The 20,315-nt window shown below is 40.6% G+C and overlaps 1 protein-coding gene across 8 annotated transcripts in view; it reads right to left on the bottom strand.

The window, feature by feature from the left end:
• Positions 1–10,459: 10,459 nt before the first annotated feature.
• FGD3 (FYVE, RhoGEF and PH domain containing 3) overlaps positions 10,460–20,315 on the bottom strand; it is a 114,051-nt gene continuing 104,195 nt past the window's right edge. For 6 of the 8 annotated variants that reach the window (XM_049826279.1, XM_049826284.1, XM_049826283.1 and 3 more), the window contains 2 exons: positions 18,089–18,229; positions 10,460–11,867 (listed from right to left, as the gene is read on the bottom strand). In XM_049826279.1, coding sequence (XP_049682236.1) covers positions 11,643–11,867; positions 18,089–18,229 — 366 coding nt within the window. In that variant the 3' untranslated portion in view covers positions 10,460–11,642. The other 2 variants (XM_049826281.1, XM_049826285.1) reach the window with 2 other exon arrangements.

Genomic DNA, 20,315 nt, shown 5'->3' with positions numbered 1-20,315 from the left:
ATGAAGAAGAGGGAGAGATATTTGGAGGTTTTGGATTTATTTAAACCACACCTCACTCCTCCACCTGGCTCTGACCATCCCCAGGCAGACTCTCCCCTCACTCCCTGGGGCCAGGGAAGGTGGCAGGAGCAGCTGGGGGACTGAGCACGCTGCATTTGCTCTCCCCATGCCAATTCACTGGGCTTGCAAGGCAACAAGTAAATACGAAATTTAGTCCAAAATTATATGAGAGATTGAAAAGGGCAGAGAGAGGTTTGGGCTGCTCTTAAGGCTTGCTCATAGGCAACACTGGCACTCGGACTGCTCCACAGATACTCTGAAGTGTGTGTTTAACCCTATGCAGGTTAGTAATTCTATTGACTGAGAATATTTATCCTTACAGTTAAGCGTTCACTTTGCTAGGCTGGGGAATTTAAAAGGTGCAATGAATAATATGCAAAAATAACCCCCAAAACCCAACTCTACAAATCTAGGGAAGAAAAAAATTGTATTTGACAAAGGAAAAACAGGTCTGAAGAGAGGTCAATGGGAATTTTGCTGCTGGATTTCTAAGCAGCCAGGATATGGTTTCAAACTGTGAAAACATAAGTAAGGGAAATGGAGATACTCCCCCCTATTTCAGAAAACAAACCCATTATTTTAACCTGAACCACAGGGTTCAGAACAACTGTTTCCTCTCCTAGTCCAGTCTGTTATCACTGTGAGCAGCCTGCACTACTCCCTGCATTGTGCATTAACCAAAAGCAGCATTATATTGATGCATTTCTTAATAATGGGCAATTGGGTCTATTACAAATGTTATTAAACATACCGTTTGCAGCATTCTCCAGAAGGATACAGACTGTTTGTGATTAAAGCAGCCTTTACAGATCTTATTCGAACTTTACTGTAGCTGTGAGTTAATCCACACAAACCAAAACAGGTTCTCTGCAACAACCTTGATGCACAAAGGGAAGCTTGAAGAGAGCCACTGGAGTGGCAAATTCAAGGACTTACTGTGGACAGGCTTAGCATGTTCTTTGTGTAAATGCAAAACTGCTACAAAACTGGTGAGGCTAAACTACAGACTGAAGTCTAGCTCTGTTTATGAAAAGATGGTATTAATTTCTTCTAGTCCACTGGAAATAAATTCAACCTAAATTGCATTCTGAATTAGTGTTTCATTATGTACAGTGTATACAGACAACTCTTTTAGAAAGAGAATGCAAAACAAAGCTTCACACTTTTTAATTATAGCTATTATCCTTCCCACTGCCAGCTCCTTTTCTTTTTTTTCTTTTCTTTTCAATTTATCCTATACTTGTGCAGAACTCTCTACTAAGTCTGCCACTAAAGAAAGTGCTAATGGCTGTAATTAAACCTAAAGATTGTTGACAGTTACTAGAAATCACTTGTTTAGATTATTGGCAATTCCTGGACTGAGATACCATGATCAGTGAGCTCATGAGACAACAACACTCAAGAACATAGTCTGGTGCAAAACAAAGAAAATACCAGCACCTGAAACAACTCTATGACTCATAAATGAGTAATAGGCTGGAAATCCTACAATTTTTCATTTATTACTCACTTTTGTGATGATTCTCCTTTCCCTAGAACAGCATGCTGCAGGTGAGCATCAAAACCCCTGTTGAGGGAGCACAGTTGCTCTATGACCCTCTCTAGCCAACAGGACAGAAGTGGTGGCCAAGGGACAAGGCAAGGACGGCCGCGCAACCTCCCCACAATGGGCCGCCCTCGGCCGGCGGTGCTCTCGGTACCCAGCCACAGCATCACAGGCTGCATCAAATGCAGGTTTAATTAGTGGACCAAATTGGATACAGTTTTAGGACACAAGCTGAGGCAAGTGGGCGTAAATAAACAGTGTTAGGTAAATGTCACTGATCAGGAGTGTGAATTCGCAGGAGCCACAGGAAACGCTCCAGGCAGACAGACGGGAGATGCGCACCCTCACCCCCACACATCTCATTTGTCTCCCACACTATTCCCAGTTGCAGCCAGGACTTCTCATTTTCTCTTCATTCATGGTCCCTTGGGCCCCCACCAGGAGCCTGAACTGCAGCCAGTTACTTTCAGCTTTACTATGCAGAACTGGCATGCCTCTGATATATTTTTATAGACTTTGGTGATTGAAACATAAAAATAAAAGAGATTGAGATTAAACAGCCTGTCACAGTTTGCATGGTGGGCTGGTTGTGATTAATATCCAAACAGGATGTTGTTGGTTCTCACTAGATCAAAGTAGAATAAATCCATAAATTTGAAAAAATAAATCCACTGTCAAAACACAACCCCCAAAATCCAGCAACTACTCATTTTCAAGGATGACACTGCTGAATAATAAATGATTTATAGGCATCCAGTGGAAATTCTTCAGAGTTATTGTAATTACGGGTGTGAATATCACAGTACTGAGATGGAGAGTACCAGTTAGCATCATTTAGAAGCTGCCAGCTTTGCGAGCACATCTTGCTTTTGGCCACAGGCACTCAAGTCACAGCACTGTCAAGGCTCTTCCTTCAGCCAGGTGCTGCTCAGCAGCTCAGCCTTCCAGGGCGAGCTCATTACCAAGCTCACACTAATTTGCAAGCCATAATTTTGTGGGCATAGACACAAAAGATGTGGGAAGGGAACTGGCATTGAATTTAAGTCTCCAGAGACCTAGACCTCAGGAAGGTGCATATGGTTGCAGTTGATGATGCAGGTGGATGAAGTTTGTGCAACTGCCCATCAGAGTGGAAGGTTACCATCTCCACAGCCTCTTCAGGGGAGTAGGGAAAAAAGCCCCCAAATACAAACCCCAAACCATTCTGCCCTCATTTCAGCCAGTGTCTACAAAGTGCGGTGCCTCAGCTGGAGCAGGGATGGGTGCAGGTTTTATCTGAACTACTGGCTTTTGCATCACTGTGGTTAATAGTCCCCTGCTGGAAAGTAAAACTTTAAGACATTGCACTGTGAGCCACAAAAGCTCAGCTGATTATAGCCCATAAAATATTAACACCCTGCAGAGGTCAGCCATATATTCCTCTTTCCTACTTAGTGTTGCTGGGAGAGTAGGAGTAAATAGAAGAATACTTGGTGGCAGCATCAGGCATAAAGTAAAGGTTAAAGGAGAAAAAAGTTATTTTTCAGCAGGAAGGGTTCCTGTTTCACAGCGTGGTTAAGCACTTGTGTTGGCATGAGGCAGGGACCAGCATCAGGTATTTGTCACCAAGATGTTGATTTGAGACCTCATTAGCAATGACAGGGCATGCTTAATGAACAGGGGCTCATTTCTTAACAGACTCTAAACCAGCACCACATATCACTTGAATCAGTCAACCTGAGGAGCAAACACTACCGGGTGGAAGGGAGCTTTGGAAGACCTGTGAGGACATTCCCTTGTCAGCAAGCACAGGAGCGGAACAGGGAGAGGGCAAATGACAGGAAAGGAGGTTTGGGAAGTAAACCATTTGCTGTGATGGGGGAAAGAACTAAGATGAAGCAGAGGGAAAATAAAAACAAAGAAAGGTGGGTGGCCCAAAGGGGATGGAAGCATTCTTCTGTGTGCTCCTGCTTATCCTGAAAGTGTTTATTGCATGTTCTCCACTGTTCTGTTGCTAGAATGCCATTTTCTTCCCTACTTGGCAGCCTAGCAAGAATGTGGCATGTTTTAGAGACCTTTGTCATCATCTTTGTTTCTAGATTTGTCTCATCAGCAAATTTACATTTTTTCATATTTGTTCAGATTGCTGGGACTTACTTATTTTTAAAGGAACCAAGTTTTGCCTAGGGGAGCACCATGGTTTTATCAGTCCCTGCCCAGAAAATCTTTCCCTTCTCGGAGAGGGCTTCAGCTCTTAGCTCAGCAAGGCACCATCTTCCCCTTTTGCCTTCTTTTTATATTTAGAAAGAGTTTTAAAAGTCAGTCACCATCACCAGATGTGGCCCCTATTTAAGCAACAATAGCAAAGGACCGTGAAGGATGAACAAGAAAAGGCAGATGGGGAAAGGTGAAGAAGGAGCAAGATCAGAGGCTGCTTTTGAGGAACCCAGGGAGCACCAGTCCCCGAAACTTGGCCCCTAGGCATAGCAATCAAACAGATCGTAGGACCAGCTGCAAAACACACCTGAGACAATGGCACTGTATTTAATGAGTTGATTAAAATTATGCTGCTCCACCAGAAGAGAGGTTGCATCTCCCTGCATTATACTGCAGTCACAGAGCCTAAGCACACTTTAATGTGACTTTGTGTACCCACTGCACATCAAATGCTACTTTGTAAGAAAATGAGTGTTTTAACGTGGTATGCTTCTGAAGACTTACATTCAGCCCCAGCTCAGAGTAAGTATGTCCTGCTCCCGCTTCCAGCTGGTATTTTTCCCTTCAACCAAACATGCAAACAAGGCTATACAACATATTTCCTTTAAAGTAGAATTTCGAAGGGAGGAAACGTGATCCACAGACATAGGAAAAAGGATGAGCTTGAAAAACACAAAAGCTATTAGGTACATCCAAAGGATAGGACAGGAAAGCAGGTGGCATGAAAATGGAAATTCTTCAGGAAATGCCATGTTCCTCTAAATGGTTTTGTGTGTCTAATTAACCTTCTACTACATTAATTGGTGCCTACCACCTCAGTGCCCCTTGCATGAAAACAGCTAGTAAAACACACCTTCTTATGAAATTGCTCTGAGATTTACAACTTGCTCGGGGCCAGAATTACCCACCTCCCCCCAGGGCACGACTGGGCTGAAATGGCTTTTTTCAATGGCTGTAACAAAGGGGAAAAGCTTCTTCACAAAGGCAAATACACTGTGCTTTTTTTTTTTTTTTTTCAGTAAGCATCTGTCCTCAGGATCTCTTTTTTTTTTTTTTTTTTTCCTGTTTAACTTAACAGCAGCTCTTCCCTAGCCATTTCTCTTTGTATTATTTATTGACCTTCCTTTCACATCCCCCGGGACTTGCTGCTTTAAAAAAAATAATCATGCAAGCTTCTAGTAATTGCAGGTGATCACAAGACTACAGAAAACAACAGTCACGTTGTGGTTTCTTACCTTGCAATATATTCCCTAATGTTAGCCTAAAACGTGTATCTGGGGTCATGCGTTATCACCAGCTCTAGTACTCCCCCTCCTTTGACTGCCTGAAGCCCTCACTATGGACACAACGGCTCCACGAGGGCTCTTCCCTTCTGGCTGTCTATTTATACAGTCTCCAGCTACTGCAATAGCTCTGGACACAGCATGACAACTGGAAAAAGTAAGGACAGGAGAAGGAGGGCTGCTAGTGCAGAGTTATCAAAGCAACCCTACTCCTGCTGGTGCCCTGTGAATTGTAGCTATGGTCCTGCACAGGCATGAATTTGGGAATTCCTCCACAGTCTGTGTGTTACCAGGGCCCAATCACTCCTCGGTTCCAGAGTCACGCACAAGAACACAACCGTTAATTCAGCAAAAGCACTTGCACTACTCCCCTCTCTCAAATTCCTACCTGTAACGTATTTGATAACATCCTATAATGATTCCATTTTATTACGTTACGGCAGAAGTGTTTGCTGTTGTAACTCTTTAGATAACCGAAGTAGGAGCAAGACCATACTTTTTTTTTTAAAATGAAATTACCTTTTTAAGCAAAACGCATTCAACCCTCTCCCCCTCTCCCGAAATTACTTGAAAAACATTACACTGCAAAACTGAAGACTTAAAAATTGGGCCATGTTCAGAATATCCATTGTCTGCAGATGTTTAATTTGATCTCCTTCTCTACAAGCATTGCAATACATACTCAGTGCACAGGATGAAACCGCTCCAAGGAAGTTTCAGATCCACATAACTGAGGAAGTTATTCTCCACTGTCTCATTTTGTGCAATGATGATAAGATGATTACAGGTATGCCCCATCTCCCTTTTGCCAGAAACCTTTCCATTAACAGAGACAACACAGGCTGCTTTCTTTTGTGTAAAATGCAGTCTAAGTCCCGTCGTCCCGTCCCCCCCCCCACCTCGCTTGCTCCCAGGAGAGCACCATCCACTTACCTTTAAGCATTGCTTTTATGAACAAGAGCAGTATGTCAAGTCCCCTCCCTATTGATACACAACGGCACACTGGACACATCAGTATGTCATACACTACTGACAAACCCAAACAGACACGCCTGTTATGGTTGATTAAATCAATCCAATCTCACACCATCACTTAACATAACTTTAAGGAGACCTTTTGCCAATGAACTCCAAGAATTTGATGCTTCTTGACACTCGTTAACAGAGGGATTTGGAGCTTGATTATCAAAAGGGATTTCCTCAGATGAATTGACTAGCACGTGGTCCATACCCTCTCTCTGGGCACACAAATTCTGCAAATAGGTCTAGCTCTTTCTAGAGGAATTAGATGTGTGCAGGACCAGGCATTATTTTAGCAATGGGTGTCTCTGGCACAGCCTAAGGAATAGGCTTCAGATTTTCTCTCCTGGAATACACAATTTTACTGCCCGAACCAGTACATTTTTGCTCCCTCTCCCCAGGTGTTGATACCCCTGAAGTGGAGTTGTACGACACAGGCATTGAATTTATTTCCCTTTCACATTGTTTTCAGTACAAAGTTTTTCCTATTTTAATTCTGTGGCTGAGTTGTTCCCTTTCTCTATGATGTGGTTTCAACAGCATTTATTGTAATTAAAAAAGCCTTTTAAAAACCCCATATGCAATTTTCCCTGTGAAAAAATTAAATGGACTGTCCACCCTATGAACAGCACAATGGCACTGGAGCTCCGAAGACACCTTCCTATCCATGGCTGCCTGTGGACACATCCCAACACTTCCAGATTTGTCCAAAGCACCCAGACTACTATAACTTAGTACCACAGGCAACTTCAAAGTACTGAAAATTAAAACTTCCTGAGATCCCTTTACAGCTTCAGTATAATCTGAGTCAATACTGGGCCCTTTATCAAACCAAAAATGTGCTGCCCAATGCGGGAGTGAAATTAATAATGCATGTACAAGGCCAATATACAGTGTTTAATTATTCTTACCCAATTTAGAAGTCAGCTAGTACTTGCTGTCACCAGTTTCGCACCAAACATTGCCATCTTCAGCTTGGAATTTGAAAGCATCTTCAGCACTAGAAGTGGAATAACATTGTATTTTCCAGTTTAAGCTCTTCTTGCAAGTTACAGACCACTACGGTGCAAGACCTTACAGAGCAAATGGCTAATTCTTATATCACAGTGTAAAAGTCTTGCCAGATTCTTGCCCAATCTGCAATGCTGGGATAAATGATTCTTCCTTTTCAGACTTAAATACACTAGCTACATACCATATGAAATCCCTTTGATCTGACTACGGAACTAAGAAACTCCCATGTCTGCAGAGCATCTTCCTGAAACATAGGGAAGTTATTCAAGATTGCAAGGAAAACAGGTCCACCTGACTAACAAATTTTGGACTTGGAAATTAGAGCTTCCCAATGCAGCATGTGTAGTCTAGACACAGGAACATGGAGTCTCTTTAAATTGTTGGGATTTCCATTCTTTTCCTTATCAAGCTGAACGTGACTTATCATTGATCAGTGCACGCACACGCTGCTCTGAAACTAGCTTTTAAATAAGCTTTCTTTAGGGCGGGACAGCGTAGATAGTGTAGGGGGGGCAAAAATACTGAGAAGAGGGAAGGCTTTTCTGAAATCTACTATCAGTCAAAACCAGATCAACATTGCAGGCCAGATCCTAGGCTCATTTAAATGCATTGGTGAAGTTAATATAATTTATTCCAGGTGAGGATTTGTTGTCTGAATTTTGAACCACTTTGATAAGACATGTCTAAGTAACAGTCTTTTACACTGTTGATGCTAGCAGCAATTCTAAGAAGGCTGTTTATTTTGCTGCATTTGAGCAAGTCATCCACATAAGCTGGTTATAGCTCCCCAAAACTCTATTTCAGAGGCACCAAACAGAATTCTTTCTCTAGTCTAATCTCCGGTGATCATAGATCACACAGTATCTGCGAGGACAGCCAGCAACTGCTTTCTGAAAAGCCTGTTTTATCACTATTTCATTTTACAGCAAAATGCAATCACCCAACTCCGCCAAGCTTCCCTGGGCCTGTAGAGCGCCGAGCCAAGTGAAAACCCAGACAAAAGCGCAAGCCCAGTGAAGAACCTTGCCATGCCCCATATGGATTGAAGAACAGAAAAAGAGAAATGGTAGGTATGTAAAAAGGGAAGGTGCTTGTTTACAGGATATGCAGTCATTTATATTTAGCAGCTAAATGTTCCATGCTGCTGGTGAAAGACAATGAGGGAAGCAAAGCGGCTGTCAGATAGGTTAACCGCCAACTTTAATCTACAGTTTCAGTATTGGTGGGCAGCCATTTCTGGGAAACTATGCCAGGATGCAAAATAGGCAAGAAAACCCCTAATCGTTTGTTTCCTCATCCCAAAGAACAAGAAAAAAGTATTGCTGCCTTTCGTATGAATAAGATCTACTAAAAAGTAATATTTATCTCTTCATGTCTTGGAGCTCACTGTGTGCCTTTATAAATGCCTGTTAAACTGATGACTTGATTGTCTTTTTTTGAACAAACCAAATAAATGAAGGAAGATATTCTAGTAATTTCAGAGCTGGATCGAAAACCAATATAACATAGTTCTTTCAGAATAAAGTAACACTTTTAGCTTTATCATTTGACATAAGTTCTTTTCCATTAACAGCCAAAATGCTGGAAATCCAGTGTCCTGTACAAGAAGCAAGAGATCTCCTTCTCCTTTCCTAAACCATTCAAAAAAAATCCTGACATTTATCTCGCCCTCCTGATTCTGACAGTAATCAAACCCACGTGCCCAGAGAAGAGCATTGCATGAGAGGAAACAGTTACTGATGCTTTCCCCAGAGCACCCAAGCCCCATCAATTTGCCAGCCAGGGACAGACTGAGGTTTAGAATTTGACTGCACAGCTATAAAACTAAATGGGGAGAATGCAGATTTTGGAAGCTCAGGGACCCCTGTTTGGCTCAGCTGACTGCAATTTTGGCATGTCTGTTCATCATCATGTGAACTAGATGCCATCATCTCAGGCCACCTTTTGTGTTCATAAGGTTAAAAAAAAAAAGAAAAAAAAAAGGAAGAAAAAAGCAGCTTATTTCCTTGGCGTGGCAGGATACATGAATTAACCAGTATTCAGGGAAGTCTGGAGTGATTATTCCCTGTATTCTTAAAAGATGTGCGTTCAGATGCTTTCAAAGATTCGTCTCCCAGGATCATGTTCTCAACCTTCATACCACTGAATTCATTTATGTAAATGACACACATGTGTCCCAAGAACAGGAAAAGAATAATCCAAAGCCTGAATAACGTCTCAAAAACGATGAGAGTTAGCTCAGTCCAGTACAATGCAGCTCCAACTGTGGTCCACAGAGACTGTTCCTACAGCTTCACCAAGAGCTAAATCAGGCTTTGAAAGAAGATAATACTGTCTATTGGAGAAGTACCACTGATCTGGACAACAGTCATATTGCTGACGATGACTGAGGGAATGAGATCCCAATCTGTAACACCATCAGCTGTTTCATTTTAGTCTCTAGGCTGAGCATTTTCACGGTGTATCAAATAAGAGCAGAGCTCTGGGATGTTAACATTGCAGGTACACTACAAATATTTATTTTATTTTTTTTTTAAAGAAGGTGAACTGAGGAATATAAAATCATTAGATGTGTATTTTGACATACTTAGTTATAAAAAAAGAACAAAATGGGAGAAAAATTGCAAAAAACGTGCTAATTTTTTTTTTTTTGTTAATAAAAATAGCAAATGAAAAATGTATTAAGATGCATTGATTTTGTTTTGGTTTACCATTCTCCCTTCCCATTACTCTTTGGGTAACAAAAAGAACAAAGCAAACGGAATAATAAAGGAAAAAACAACCCAAACAAAAAAAACCTCCAACACCCCAAAACCCAAACCCACAACCAAAAAAACCCAAACCTCCAACCAGAAATATTACAAAATAAGTAAATTTTCAAGGCAAGCATTCTACATCATCACTTTTTCAGGGAAGCTTGAGAGAGGAAATAAGATGTACGGAAAACAATTCCTTTTCATGAACTATTGATAAAAATTACTCTGCAAGAAACCTGTTTTCATGCTAACTGATTGGAGGGGGTGGGTAGGGAGAAGAGGGAAGATGCAAGTCTCATGAAATTTTACCAGTAGCTGCTTAAATACACGGTTTCTAATTTTTAGCATCATGGACTTCAGGTATATGATTTATTATACCAAAGTAAAAAACACCCAACAAACCCCAAACAAGGAAAAAACCAAATCCTTTTCTGTAGGTAAGAAAAATACTCACTGATGCAGATCACTAATTTTCAACAATCCTAACAAACTCTGGCTGTATGGAGTAGCTCTTTCTTTCTACCAATATCAGAAAATGTAGAAGGCTGAAGAGGAAACAAAAGTTAAACCAAACCATTTAAAAATACAGTACTGTGACAGATTTTATTTCATTTTTATCAGTACTACATGCTTACTACCACTAGGAACAGACATGCCTTTTTTTTGTTTGTTCTGGTTTTTTGTTTGGTTTTTTTTAAACCTATATTAAATGTTGACCTAAAGCTTGCTGTGCCTTGGAAATCTGGCTCAGGAGTTAGCTGCATGAATTTTTATTTAAATAGATAAGCACTTAAGTTTGAAAATAAGACAAATACAGGTGAACAGGAAAATTAAATTACAAATTCAGTTCATACAAATATCTCTTATTCTATGTGCTAAATCCTGTTAATTAGCTGAGATCCTTTAAAAATTCTTAAAATACTTATGAAACATTATTTACAAATTATATAAATAAATCCTAGGTCACTTTTAAATTAACCAATACAACAAAAAAGTCACCTTTTTGTACTGTGTGTACTAAAAATGTTCTTGTTTATTGATCATAACCCAGTTTGCAGTATAAAACATTTGTTCACTTACATCAAAATGGGTTCAAATAGAAGGAAGGAAGGTATTGGTTTCAAAAGAAAACAAAAGAATATTATAAATGCTTAAAATCAATGAGGCTTCTTAATGTTATTTTCTGCAGTTTGCAGTCATTTTTAGAAGTCCCTTCTACAGTATTTGTCTTGTGAACAGGTCATCTCAAAATAGCAGAGACATAGTTTTAGCAAAGGGAAAATACTCAGTACATCGCTCACACTTCACAAAGACCTTTTACCAGGAAGGAGAGGACAGAGAATGGAATGTCAGTGGCCAGCACAAGCCTTTACAACATTTAACTTAAAAGGCAGCATTTATAGAACTAATCACAGACTATACACATCCTGCACTGAACAGCAATCAAAAGGACTGGAAAATATACATTTAGGAAAACAAGAGACGTATGGTTTTCCATTACCTTTGTTATAATTAATGCTTTTCTCCTTGTCTTTTGTTTTAAAACCAGCATCGACACCACCACCAACTACAACTACCTTTGCCTTTAACATAATATATGCCAGGTAACTACTGTACGTGAGAAATGTACAATAAAAGGAGAGAAACCACTGAATTTCCTATGCAGACACATGAAAATATAAAGCCATACAGATTCCAAAGTGCCATGAATACCAAATTCAAGTGATGATTTATAGCATGTAGGAAAGAAACTAAATGGAACTTGCTCTATGGGTTGCTGAGCCCTTCAGCTGTATCTTCAGTTTCCCCTTTGGCTGCTTTGGTGAGAATTTCCATCCATTTCATCTGCAGTTCTTCATCTTCTGCACTGAAATATAGAGTTTGCTGGGACTGGCAAAGCTTAAAAACATGCTTCACTTCAAACTTCTCACCAGAACCTGGTAAACTGACTTCATATCCAGGTAGAGGAATAGGACGTGGGCTCCGTCCATCCTAAAGAAGAAAGAACAAATGTAAAAATTCAGCAACAAATGGTATTTGAAATGGGAGGAGTGGGGGTATACTGCGTAGAGAAGAAAGATTTTCTCTCAGTGGGATTAAAGAGATGCCTGCTTCAAAGAGTTTAAAACTCACTTTGAAGTAGTAAGATGCGACTGGAGATGCATTACCCTACACCCGAGACGTGGTCACCAGGCACACGCTTAGGCTGGGCAGCTACGCCTCAACTCCCACCAAACTGGAGTGTCTCAGTATATGCTGCTGGCTGACAACCCCTCCGTGCTAGAGACACAGCCTGCCATCCCTGCCCACAGAGCAAGCACACACACACACTCTTAAATAAGCATCTGAACACGGTTCCAGAGTACACGTGCATTCGGCTCCTCATTCAGTACTGTAGCATAGAAAAAAGAGAAGAGGCAATATCAACTGCTTAACTTAAAACAATAAAAGGCAATGACTTATTGGTGCTTTATTCTTCAACAGATTCCCCTTCACAGTAAGAATACAGATCCAGCAGTGGCATGGCTGGGGATTTTCATATAATTTCACATAACTTAATGCATGTTGTCTTTTACAAAAAAACCCTTTGCATTAGGTACAGGCAATCAGATCCAGGTGAGAACAGTCTGGTGTAGCCTCTCTTGAACCTCATGGGATATTTGTAAGATTGGTTAAAAGCAGACAAATAAGCAGAGCTGGGCACTGAGATAACTAACTACCAGGGAAGACCAGTTTGAAATAAAAGAGAACTTCAGACTTTAAATCAATCAGTGAATCTTCTCAGAAGGTCTTGGGTTATTTATGATGCCTTTCAGAGTTGTCAAGGAAGTCGAAGCTCAGATTTTTGAACTTCCTTTAAAAGCCAGATTAACTCACACATCTAAGGAGTGATACAGCTCTCCAACAGTCACATCTTGAGCACCAACCAACTCCTCTACTAAGCTCTCCAGGAAAGGTGTACTTTGGCAAGGCAGGGTGTGCCATGACCAAGCAACTCATTTCAACTGATGCCAGCAAAGCATTTTCAAACTGAAGTCTAAACCACACAGGCACCTGTAAGAAGCTGTTGCCTCTTGTAGCAGCTACTTGTGTAGCGGCCTCATACCAAAGGTAACAAGGCATCCCACAAAGACGTGGCAAAGTCATTCTTTTGTCACCCCATACTGAATGCAGATGACTTAGTAAATCTGCAAGGGGACCGCACCTCTGAGAACAATGGCAAAAAAATTATTTTTCTAACACTTAGACTAAAGTAATTCAAGTTTCAGAAGTGCCTCACATCAATGCAAACAAATACATTAACTAAAGGGGCAAAAAATACACAGTCAAAAAGGTGTCTAGACGTTTTACTAAATCAATACAGGCTTCCTGATTTATTAAACTTGTTATTGTTATGCAAAAATGTCAGCACTACTCAAGAGGACCAAGGACTATTCAAGGAGCTTTAGGTCAAACACTAAAGAATTCAGCTCCTATTTGAGTGTAAGTAGTTGTCTTAAAAGCAGCACACAATTTCCAGATCCTGACACCAGAGCCACATCCATATAAACAGGGAGGTCTTGCACATGCAGAAGTTCGAACTGGCACGTACAGAGTAGCTCTAGACCTGCATAGGAGGCAGTGCTAAAGCAAGCAAATATGGGACTGATGAACACAAAATGCACAACAGCACATGCAAGTTCAACCATGCCTGCTTCACTGATCTTGTTTTAGAAAAATAGACACTAAGACTTGTCACATGTAAAATTGGAGGTTGCCCATGACAATGAAAAATGGTATTGTTTGTAGCCAAGAAGTGCAGCGTAAGAGCAAATTGATGTTTGAATTGTACATGTTACACCTACCCAACATATGCAGACACAGACAAATTAAGCAGACTGCCTTTGGTCTTGCTTCCTCCCTTTTCTTAATATGATGCCTTTGCCACTTTCTCTGTACCTGCCTGATCCAAAAGGAAGGGATTTAAATTATCTCTGAAAAGCTGTGCTACTAACAGATAAAGGTGAAGCATTCATCCTCGAGTCATACCGCACACCAGAAACGGATCGTTCTGCGGGGCCACGAGCATCTCTGCATTTCCTCCGCACTGAGCCCTTCCCCTCCTACCTGGAGTCCAGCAAACTCAGGGCCTATTCTGCACACACAAGGAATTTGGGCCCTACACTGCGCACGTAAGTAGGATTTACAGGCCTCACAGAGAGATAAATTTAATATTCTGTTTTTAAGAGCCTACTGGATTTGGCTGGTTGAATTGTTTGTTATTTTAAAATATTTCTGTATGCAACATACTAGGGTTGCTTGATATCAGCAGTTCATCAAACCAAACTACCCAGTGCTGAGAAGAGCTTTGCTTGATTTCAATCATTTTCGTGAAATAGTGAGTGATACACAAAAATCTACCGGATGTGTAATGCTGTCAGTAATCATAAGCATTGTGTACTCATCCTGACTCTAAGCAGCATAATACTAATGCATTATTTATCTAGGTAATTACAGAAGCATTTATTTATTGCTCTATTACAGCCTTTACCACACCAAGGGTTTAAGATTTGGGAACGGATAGCTCAGTTCCACCATACAGGCAGTTCTATTTCATGCACCCCTCCATACAGACATCTCTCTTGCACTGCACATCTCTTGGCAGTGTTCAAGCTCTCTTTCACAATTACACAGAACAAGTTACCCACTGATGGACCACTATCATTTTCCCCTCCTACTTTTGAGTAGGCTTAGAAAATCCCTGTTTTTCCACCCAAACTCCACTCTCTGCCCGCTTATGATCTAATCCCAACCGTGCACAAATCATTGAGAGACTCCCGTGATATGATGGAGTGCCAGATGCAAGGACCATGAAAAAGGACAGGCAGAGTTTTGTGCAGACCCAATTAAAGCTTTACCCAAACAGGGTCAACAGACAAGCCACAAAAGTACTTCTCTAAAACCCTGAGCTCAACTCCAAACTCAGCTACTCCCTTATTTTCTAGGAGTAAAATGCATTTACATGATGAATAAAAGATTTTTCTTCAGAATTTATAAAGCAAAATTTTCTCTTGGATCAAACCTGGTAATTATTATATACACTAGCTCTCACTACACTAGATTTACCTTCTGTATTTCTCCAAAATTCAACACTTCTGCAGCTAGCTGGGACTCCTTAATTCTGTATTTCTTAATCAGCTGTATGTTAATGTCAGAGCTGTGGAGGTAGTTGCACATTTTACAAGGCCAATGGGGGCAGAAGGTCTGGGTGGAGCCCTTGGAAAGACAGACTAATAATTTCTATAAAACTGCTGATCCTTAAGCTTGAGGTGGTCTTTGCTTATAAGTAAACTCCTATAATTCCACTCAGATAAACATGACAAACAGCTGCACAAATTCTGTCTCAGTTTGAGGACAGACAAAATTGGCATGATTTCCATACCTAAGTAAGCTGTGAATTTTATCCTCATGCATAAAACCTCATGCAAGACTTAAACCGTGAACACTCAGGGGATTAATTCATTCTCCTGGAACAAGGATCTAAAGCAAAAGAGCAGTTTTATTGCTATTTTAAGGTCTGTGAGTCGTATTTCCATCTGCACTGGCATCCCTTCTTCGGTGTGAGGGCTGGGGGTGCAGAGGACAAAAGCTGTCAGGGCTTTTAAAGTATCAGAAGCTCCAGATTCTTCCCAAGAGGCGCTATTCTTTCTGTTCTTTTTAAAAATAATCCCCTAACTTTCAAACTCCTGCTTCACTTGGTCTGTGTTTCAAGACCTTTAATACCATCATTGGCAATATTATTCCCAAAAGGCAGCTCTTTTTTTAGGCACTGAAATGCTTCTTTGCAGGCTTAAAGAGGTTTGTGAGATGCATTGAGGTTGTTGTACAAAATGAAACAACACCTGGGAAAACAACACTCAAGCATGTGAGTGGTTCCCAACTGGTTCCAGACACTCAGCCACCACAAAAGCAGCTCTGGAAAAGATTTTTCTCAGAAGTCTAGTGTATACTGTGTAAACCAGAACTAACAAGAACGTTGGGTTAATATCAAGGAATGGGATTTGCTTCGTAATTTTTTCATTCAGTTGGATGCAAATTGAAGAAAGTATACGAGTGGGAATGGTAGGCCCTTGAAGAAGGGACTCATTTCTGTTGTTTATAGTCTCAGCCTGCAACTGGTAATTCCTGATAGTAAATCCTGGCTTGGTTATTGAATGTAAGATAGATCAACCTTGTCCTGTATGCTTTCTCGCCACTTTATTTGGAGATTTATCTCACACCTGAAATAGTTGAGGACACTAATCACTAAATTTAACTGTCATAAAATCGACAATCAGTGTCAAAGGCACCCTTTTCCCCTAAAAAGTAGGATCTTACTAATGATATCAATAGAGGCTCAAGATCAAATTTGGCAGGGCATGGAGCAAAGAATGTAGCATCTGAAGCACAGAAGCTCCTTCAGCTTCCAACCCAACCCTGGCTTTGCACGACTGTCAGGAGTGGGCCTGGACAATTGAGCATCATTCTGCTGTGCACTAGATACAGCTGATTTACGTCCCATGAGTTATTATTTGCACTGCTCTGCAACAGTCAGTTGGGCACTAGGAGAAATTCTCTTTCTAGGTCATACCATGTAAAGGACGTTGCTTCCTCTCAACTCCTCATTCCAGTCATCTTTTAGGCGACATATGTTGCTCCTGGGTGAGAAAGGCCACAGAATTTAGACCTCTCTCCCTCTATTCCCACTCTCCTTCCCCAAGCTTGCCTGTGTGAGACACTCTGGCTTGGTTTGTACGGGATACACAGCTTGCGCTGGTCCTTCGCTGAGGCATAGCTTTCACATCAGTTGAAAAGTTAGGCAGCGAAGCCATTCTTTCTGCTTTGCTTTTTAAAGCTTTATTCCTTTTCCCAGACTCTGGCTCCAGAGAGATCTAAAGATTGGGTTTGTTGCATTCATTTTAGTGCTTTGTCTGAGGCCATTTGCTTTTTGAACTTGTAATTTCAGTCATGCATCTCCTGTTGACTAGGAGGGAAGCGAGGCAGCTAGCTGCCCGTGGGACGAATTGGAAGCTTACCCAGTGTGGGGTTTGAATCCCAGACAAAGCCAAGTGGGCTGTGTCTGGAGCTCCAAATTCAAGCTTTCAGTCTCTCAAGCACTATGCTTCAAACATTACACACAGTTGTTTAAAATCAGAGGTGTTCTTGCTGACAAGCAGCAAACCAAACACACTTCTAAGGACAGCACGTACTTCTTATTGAACATTTGCTATGGGGTAAGCTTTACTTTGAATAGCTTTATAAAACCATGGGTAATATTTAGTTCCCAGACTGTTCCTAGCTACAGCCGTACAAACTGACACTAATAAAAAGCAAACCCCTCATAACACTACAATTATAGCAGGGTAATGGTAGGCTGAATTTGGACCCATTTCTTCTTCCATTCCACCCAGGAGATAAAACAAAGCTCTATATAAACGTGTCAAATGCCATATACAAACCCAGATTTAGGGGATGTCATTTTAGAATTGTCATTCTTTATCTTCAGTAGTCTGGAAGCATAACTGATATTTCTATTTTGGATATTGTATCTTGGATATAGATATTTCTATCGCTTGACTTTCATTACACACAAATGCTTCAACAGCATACTTTTAAAAAAACCCCCAAAACTTACCACAGTAATTATTTCAAGTAAAGATAAAATCACATGCTACGACAAGGGGCTTTACCAAACACAGTCCATTTTTCAGGATGAAGAACATCTACATCTCTACAAATTCTCCACCCTCTCAACCCAGAACTAGGTTTAAAAATACCCAAACGCTTGAACCAGCAATTGCAATATTCAGACTGCCTCACAGCTCTATGCATTTTACAAGGAAGTGTTTTCCCTAATGATGGCGTAAAAAAACCTTTGAATATACCTGTCTGAAACCTCTAAAAAAAGCAAAACAAACCCAAGTTATTCTTGTTTTGTCTTTTTTTGTTAAAAAATGGAAAAGAAAAGCTACGAGCTTAAACATTTGCTCAGAACCATATCAGCAGTAACTACAGATAACAAGGAAATCTGAAATCTCTGAGGCTTTGTGCTATATTCAGAAGACAAAGTTCATTTTTGTTGTTGAAACCAAGCCAAATCCTTTGACCTATTTCTCAGCTTGACATATTTAAACTTACATTTTTTTTTTCTTTTTTTTTTTGTGGTGTGTTAACCCTCATGAATGCCATTTTACCTGGCTACTTCCTTGCAGATACAGAACAAGAGGTTCAGTCTTGGGGATGGTCACCCACATTTTGTACCAAGTCTTCCCTTTTTCAAGGAACTGGAGGTAGCTGCTGAAGAGGCTGTTTTCAGCTGCTAAGATGCTTTGCTTCTGGATGAAGGAAAAAAAAAAAAAAAGAAAAAAAGAGCTGTTTCCATTGATGCTTACACAGGCAAAATACTTAGAATTAAGTATAAAACATACTTAATGTAAATGGTCCAGAGTCCAATAATACTGTAGGGTAAATGCTGGATAGCCCATAACTGAACAAAAGTTTAATCATTATTATATACCATCAAGAAATAGCACAATTCCATGTAATAGAGGCAGATGCTGAACTACTGTTCCCAGCAGACATGAAGTTAAATTCCACTTCCACCAAAAAACCCTGAGAATGGTAATTAAGATGATGCAGCTAGTTTCTTGCTTAGCAAAGTAGGCTGGGAGATGATTTCAAATTAATGCAAAAGGTGTATTATCAGACACTCTTGTGCACAGATGCAGAGAGATGTGAGCCAGATCAAGAGAGCACTAGGGCAAAAAAAGATTCAAAGAAATTTTTGTCTTCTGATAGAAAGCAAACAAAAACAAAATTCCTGTTCACGTTAGACTTTGCACCAAAGTCTCCAGGGGTTTTCTGGCATCTGCTAATAACATCTGTAAAGTGGCAATCTCCTCAGCTGCTATTAAGCTGGTTAAGAAAGTTTAATGTAAATAGGAGGGAAAGAAAAAGACCGGCTCTGATCTTTCTTTTTATAAACCTACTTTCTTGCATTTTACCAGATTCTTTGAAGATTTAGCAGAAGGCTAGGAACCTGAGCATATGAGGGAAAAATGACTCTTTTCCTTGGGTTTTTACAGCTTTCTGCTGTAATCTCCTTTCTAAAGTAAAGCCATAGGTCACATTTCACTGGTTTGCTTTTTAGCTTTTCAGATTAATGGAGCTCTCAGCTGGGTAGGTGTAGGTTTTCACTTTACTGGCAAACAGTTCTGCTGAAACAGTGCTAGAAAGTTTATCATGAGATACCACAGACTATACTGATGCATATTTAAGCGCTCATCATCTGTAGGCATAGCTGTAGTGTATATGTGAAGATTTTGATGGTATCAGGCTCTGAATCCAGAATCTTCTCTGCAGTCTGAGGTGTGGTAGTTCAGGGAAGGGCAGTGTACATTTGTAGCTTTACCCCACTTTGTACATCTGAGACTCTGGATGCATTTGGGTACAAAGCTGACAAAGAACCTGAGCAGTAGAGTTCACTCTGGGACACTGTGCTGGTATAATTTTACTCGTATAGCTACATTTAGTAGCCTGGAAAGAAATATGACATGCTGGGAAGCAGAGCGGGGCAGGGTCTAAGACGACTATTTGAGGAAGCATTTGTCACAGGAGCTCTGGATATGTTTCTTGCTCAGAGTCTAGCTCTTTTCCATGTAGTTTGGTTCTGATGAGGAGTATAACAAGGCTGGGAAGCAGTCTGATGGCTCTGAGAGGTGGCTTCCAGAAAGATGTTTTTCAAGGTAAGATGTTTTCCAGTATAGGCTGCAATTGTTCCCCAATTTTCCATGCAGTGTTCAAAGCAGGATGGTGTAGGTCAGCACATCAGGGGGAAGGATGGTTTCCAATGAAGTTAAGTTCTCAGTGTGTTAGTGGGTCTTTCAAGAATCTGATGTCCCCGTGGGTCCACTTTCAATTGAGATGAATGTCCTCTTTTACATATGCAGTGACTTCTGGCTGTGTTTCACAGGTAAAATAAATAAAAAACTTTTCTTCAGGGTGGCCCATGAAAAGCGTGGCATGTAATGGTACTCACAGCTCTGCCCATAGTCTAAAAAAAGCATTGGTAAGAGAAGGTTCAGCTGTTGTGGGTGAGGATAAAACAAATCAGTTTGCCAACATGTTTCTTGTTCTTGTAAAACATAAGGGTAGGATGTGCCGCTATTATGGTATAAAGCTTGGTGACATCTGTGGCAATTGTGAAGCAGTAGTTTACACGGTATAATGTGTGGAAGTCACATCTTGGAGAAAAGAGTTTGCATTATAGCAGGTTTGAGAAAGTTTCAGTGAATCCTGATAAGTCTTTCAGAAGGATGCCATGCTTTTGAATGATCAACTAAGAAAAAAAATTGTTTCAGTGATATTTTGACAGGATGTGAAATAAGGAGTGCTAAAGTATCTTCTATATGGAGTTAAAAG

Source organism: Accipiter gentilis, chromosome 23 (assembly GCF_929443795.1).
Source record: "Accipiter gentilis chromosome 23, bAccGen1.1, whole genome shotgun sequence".
NCBI classification, from domain to species: domain Eukaryota; kingdom Metazoa; phylum Chordata; class Aves; order Accipitriformes; family Accipitridae; genus Astur; species Astur gentilis.
The sequence above is the reverse complement of the archived record's forward strand: the minus strand, read 5'-3'. Positions and strand labels throughout refer to the sequence as shown.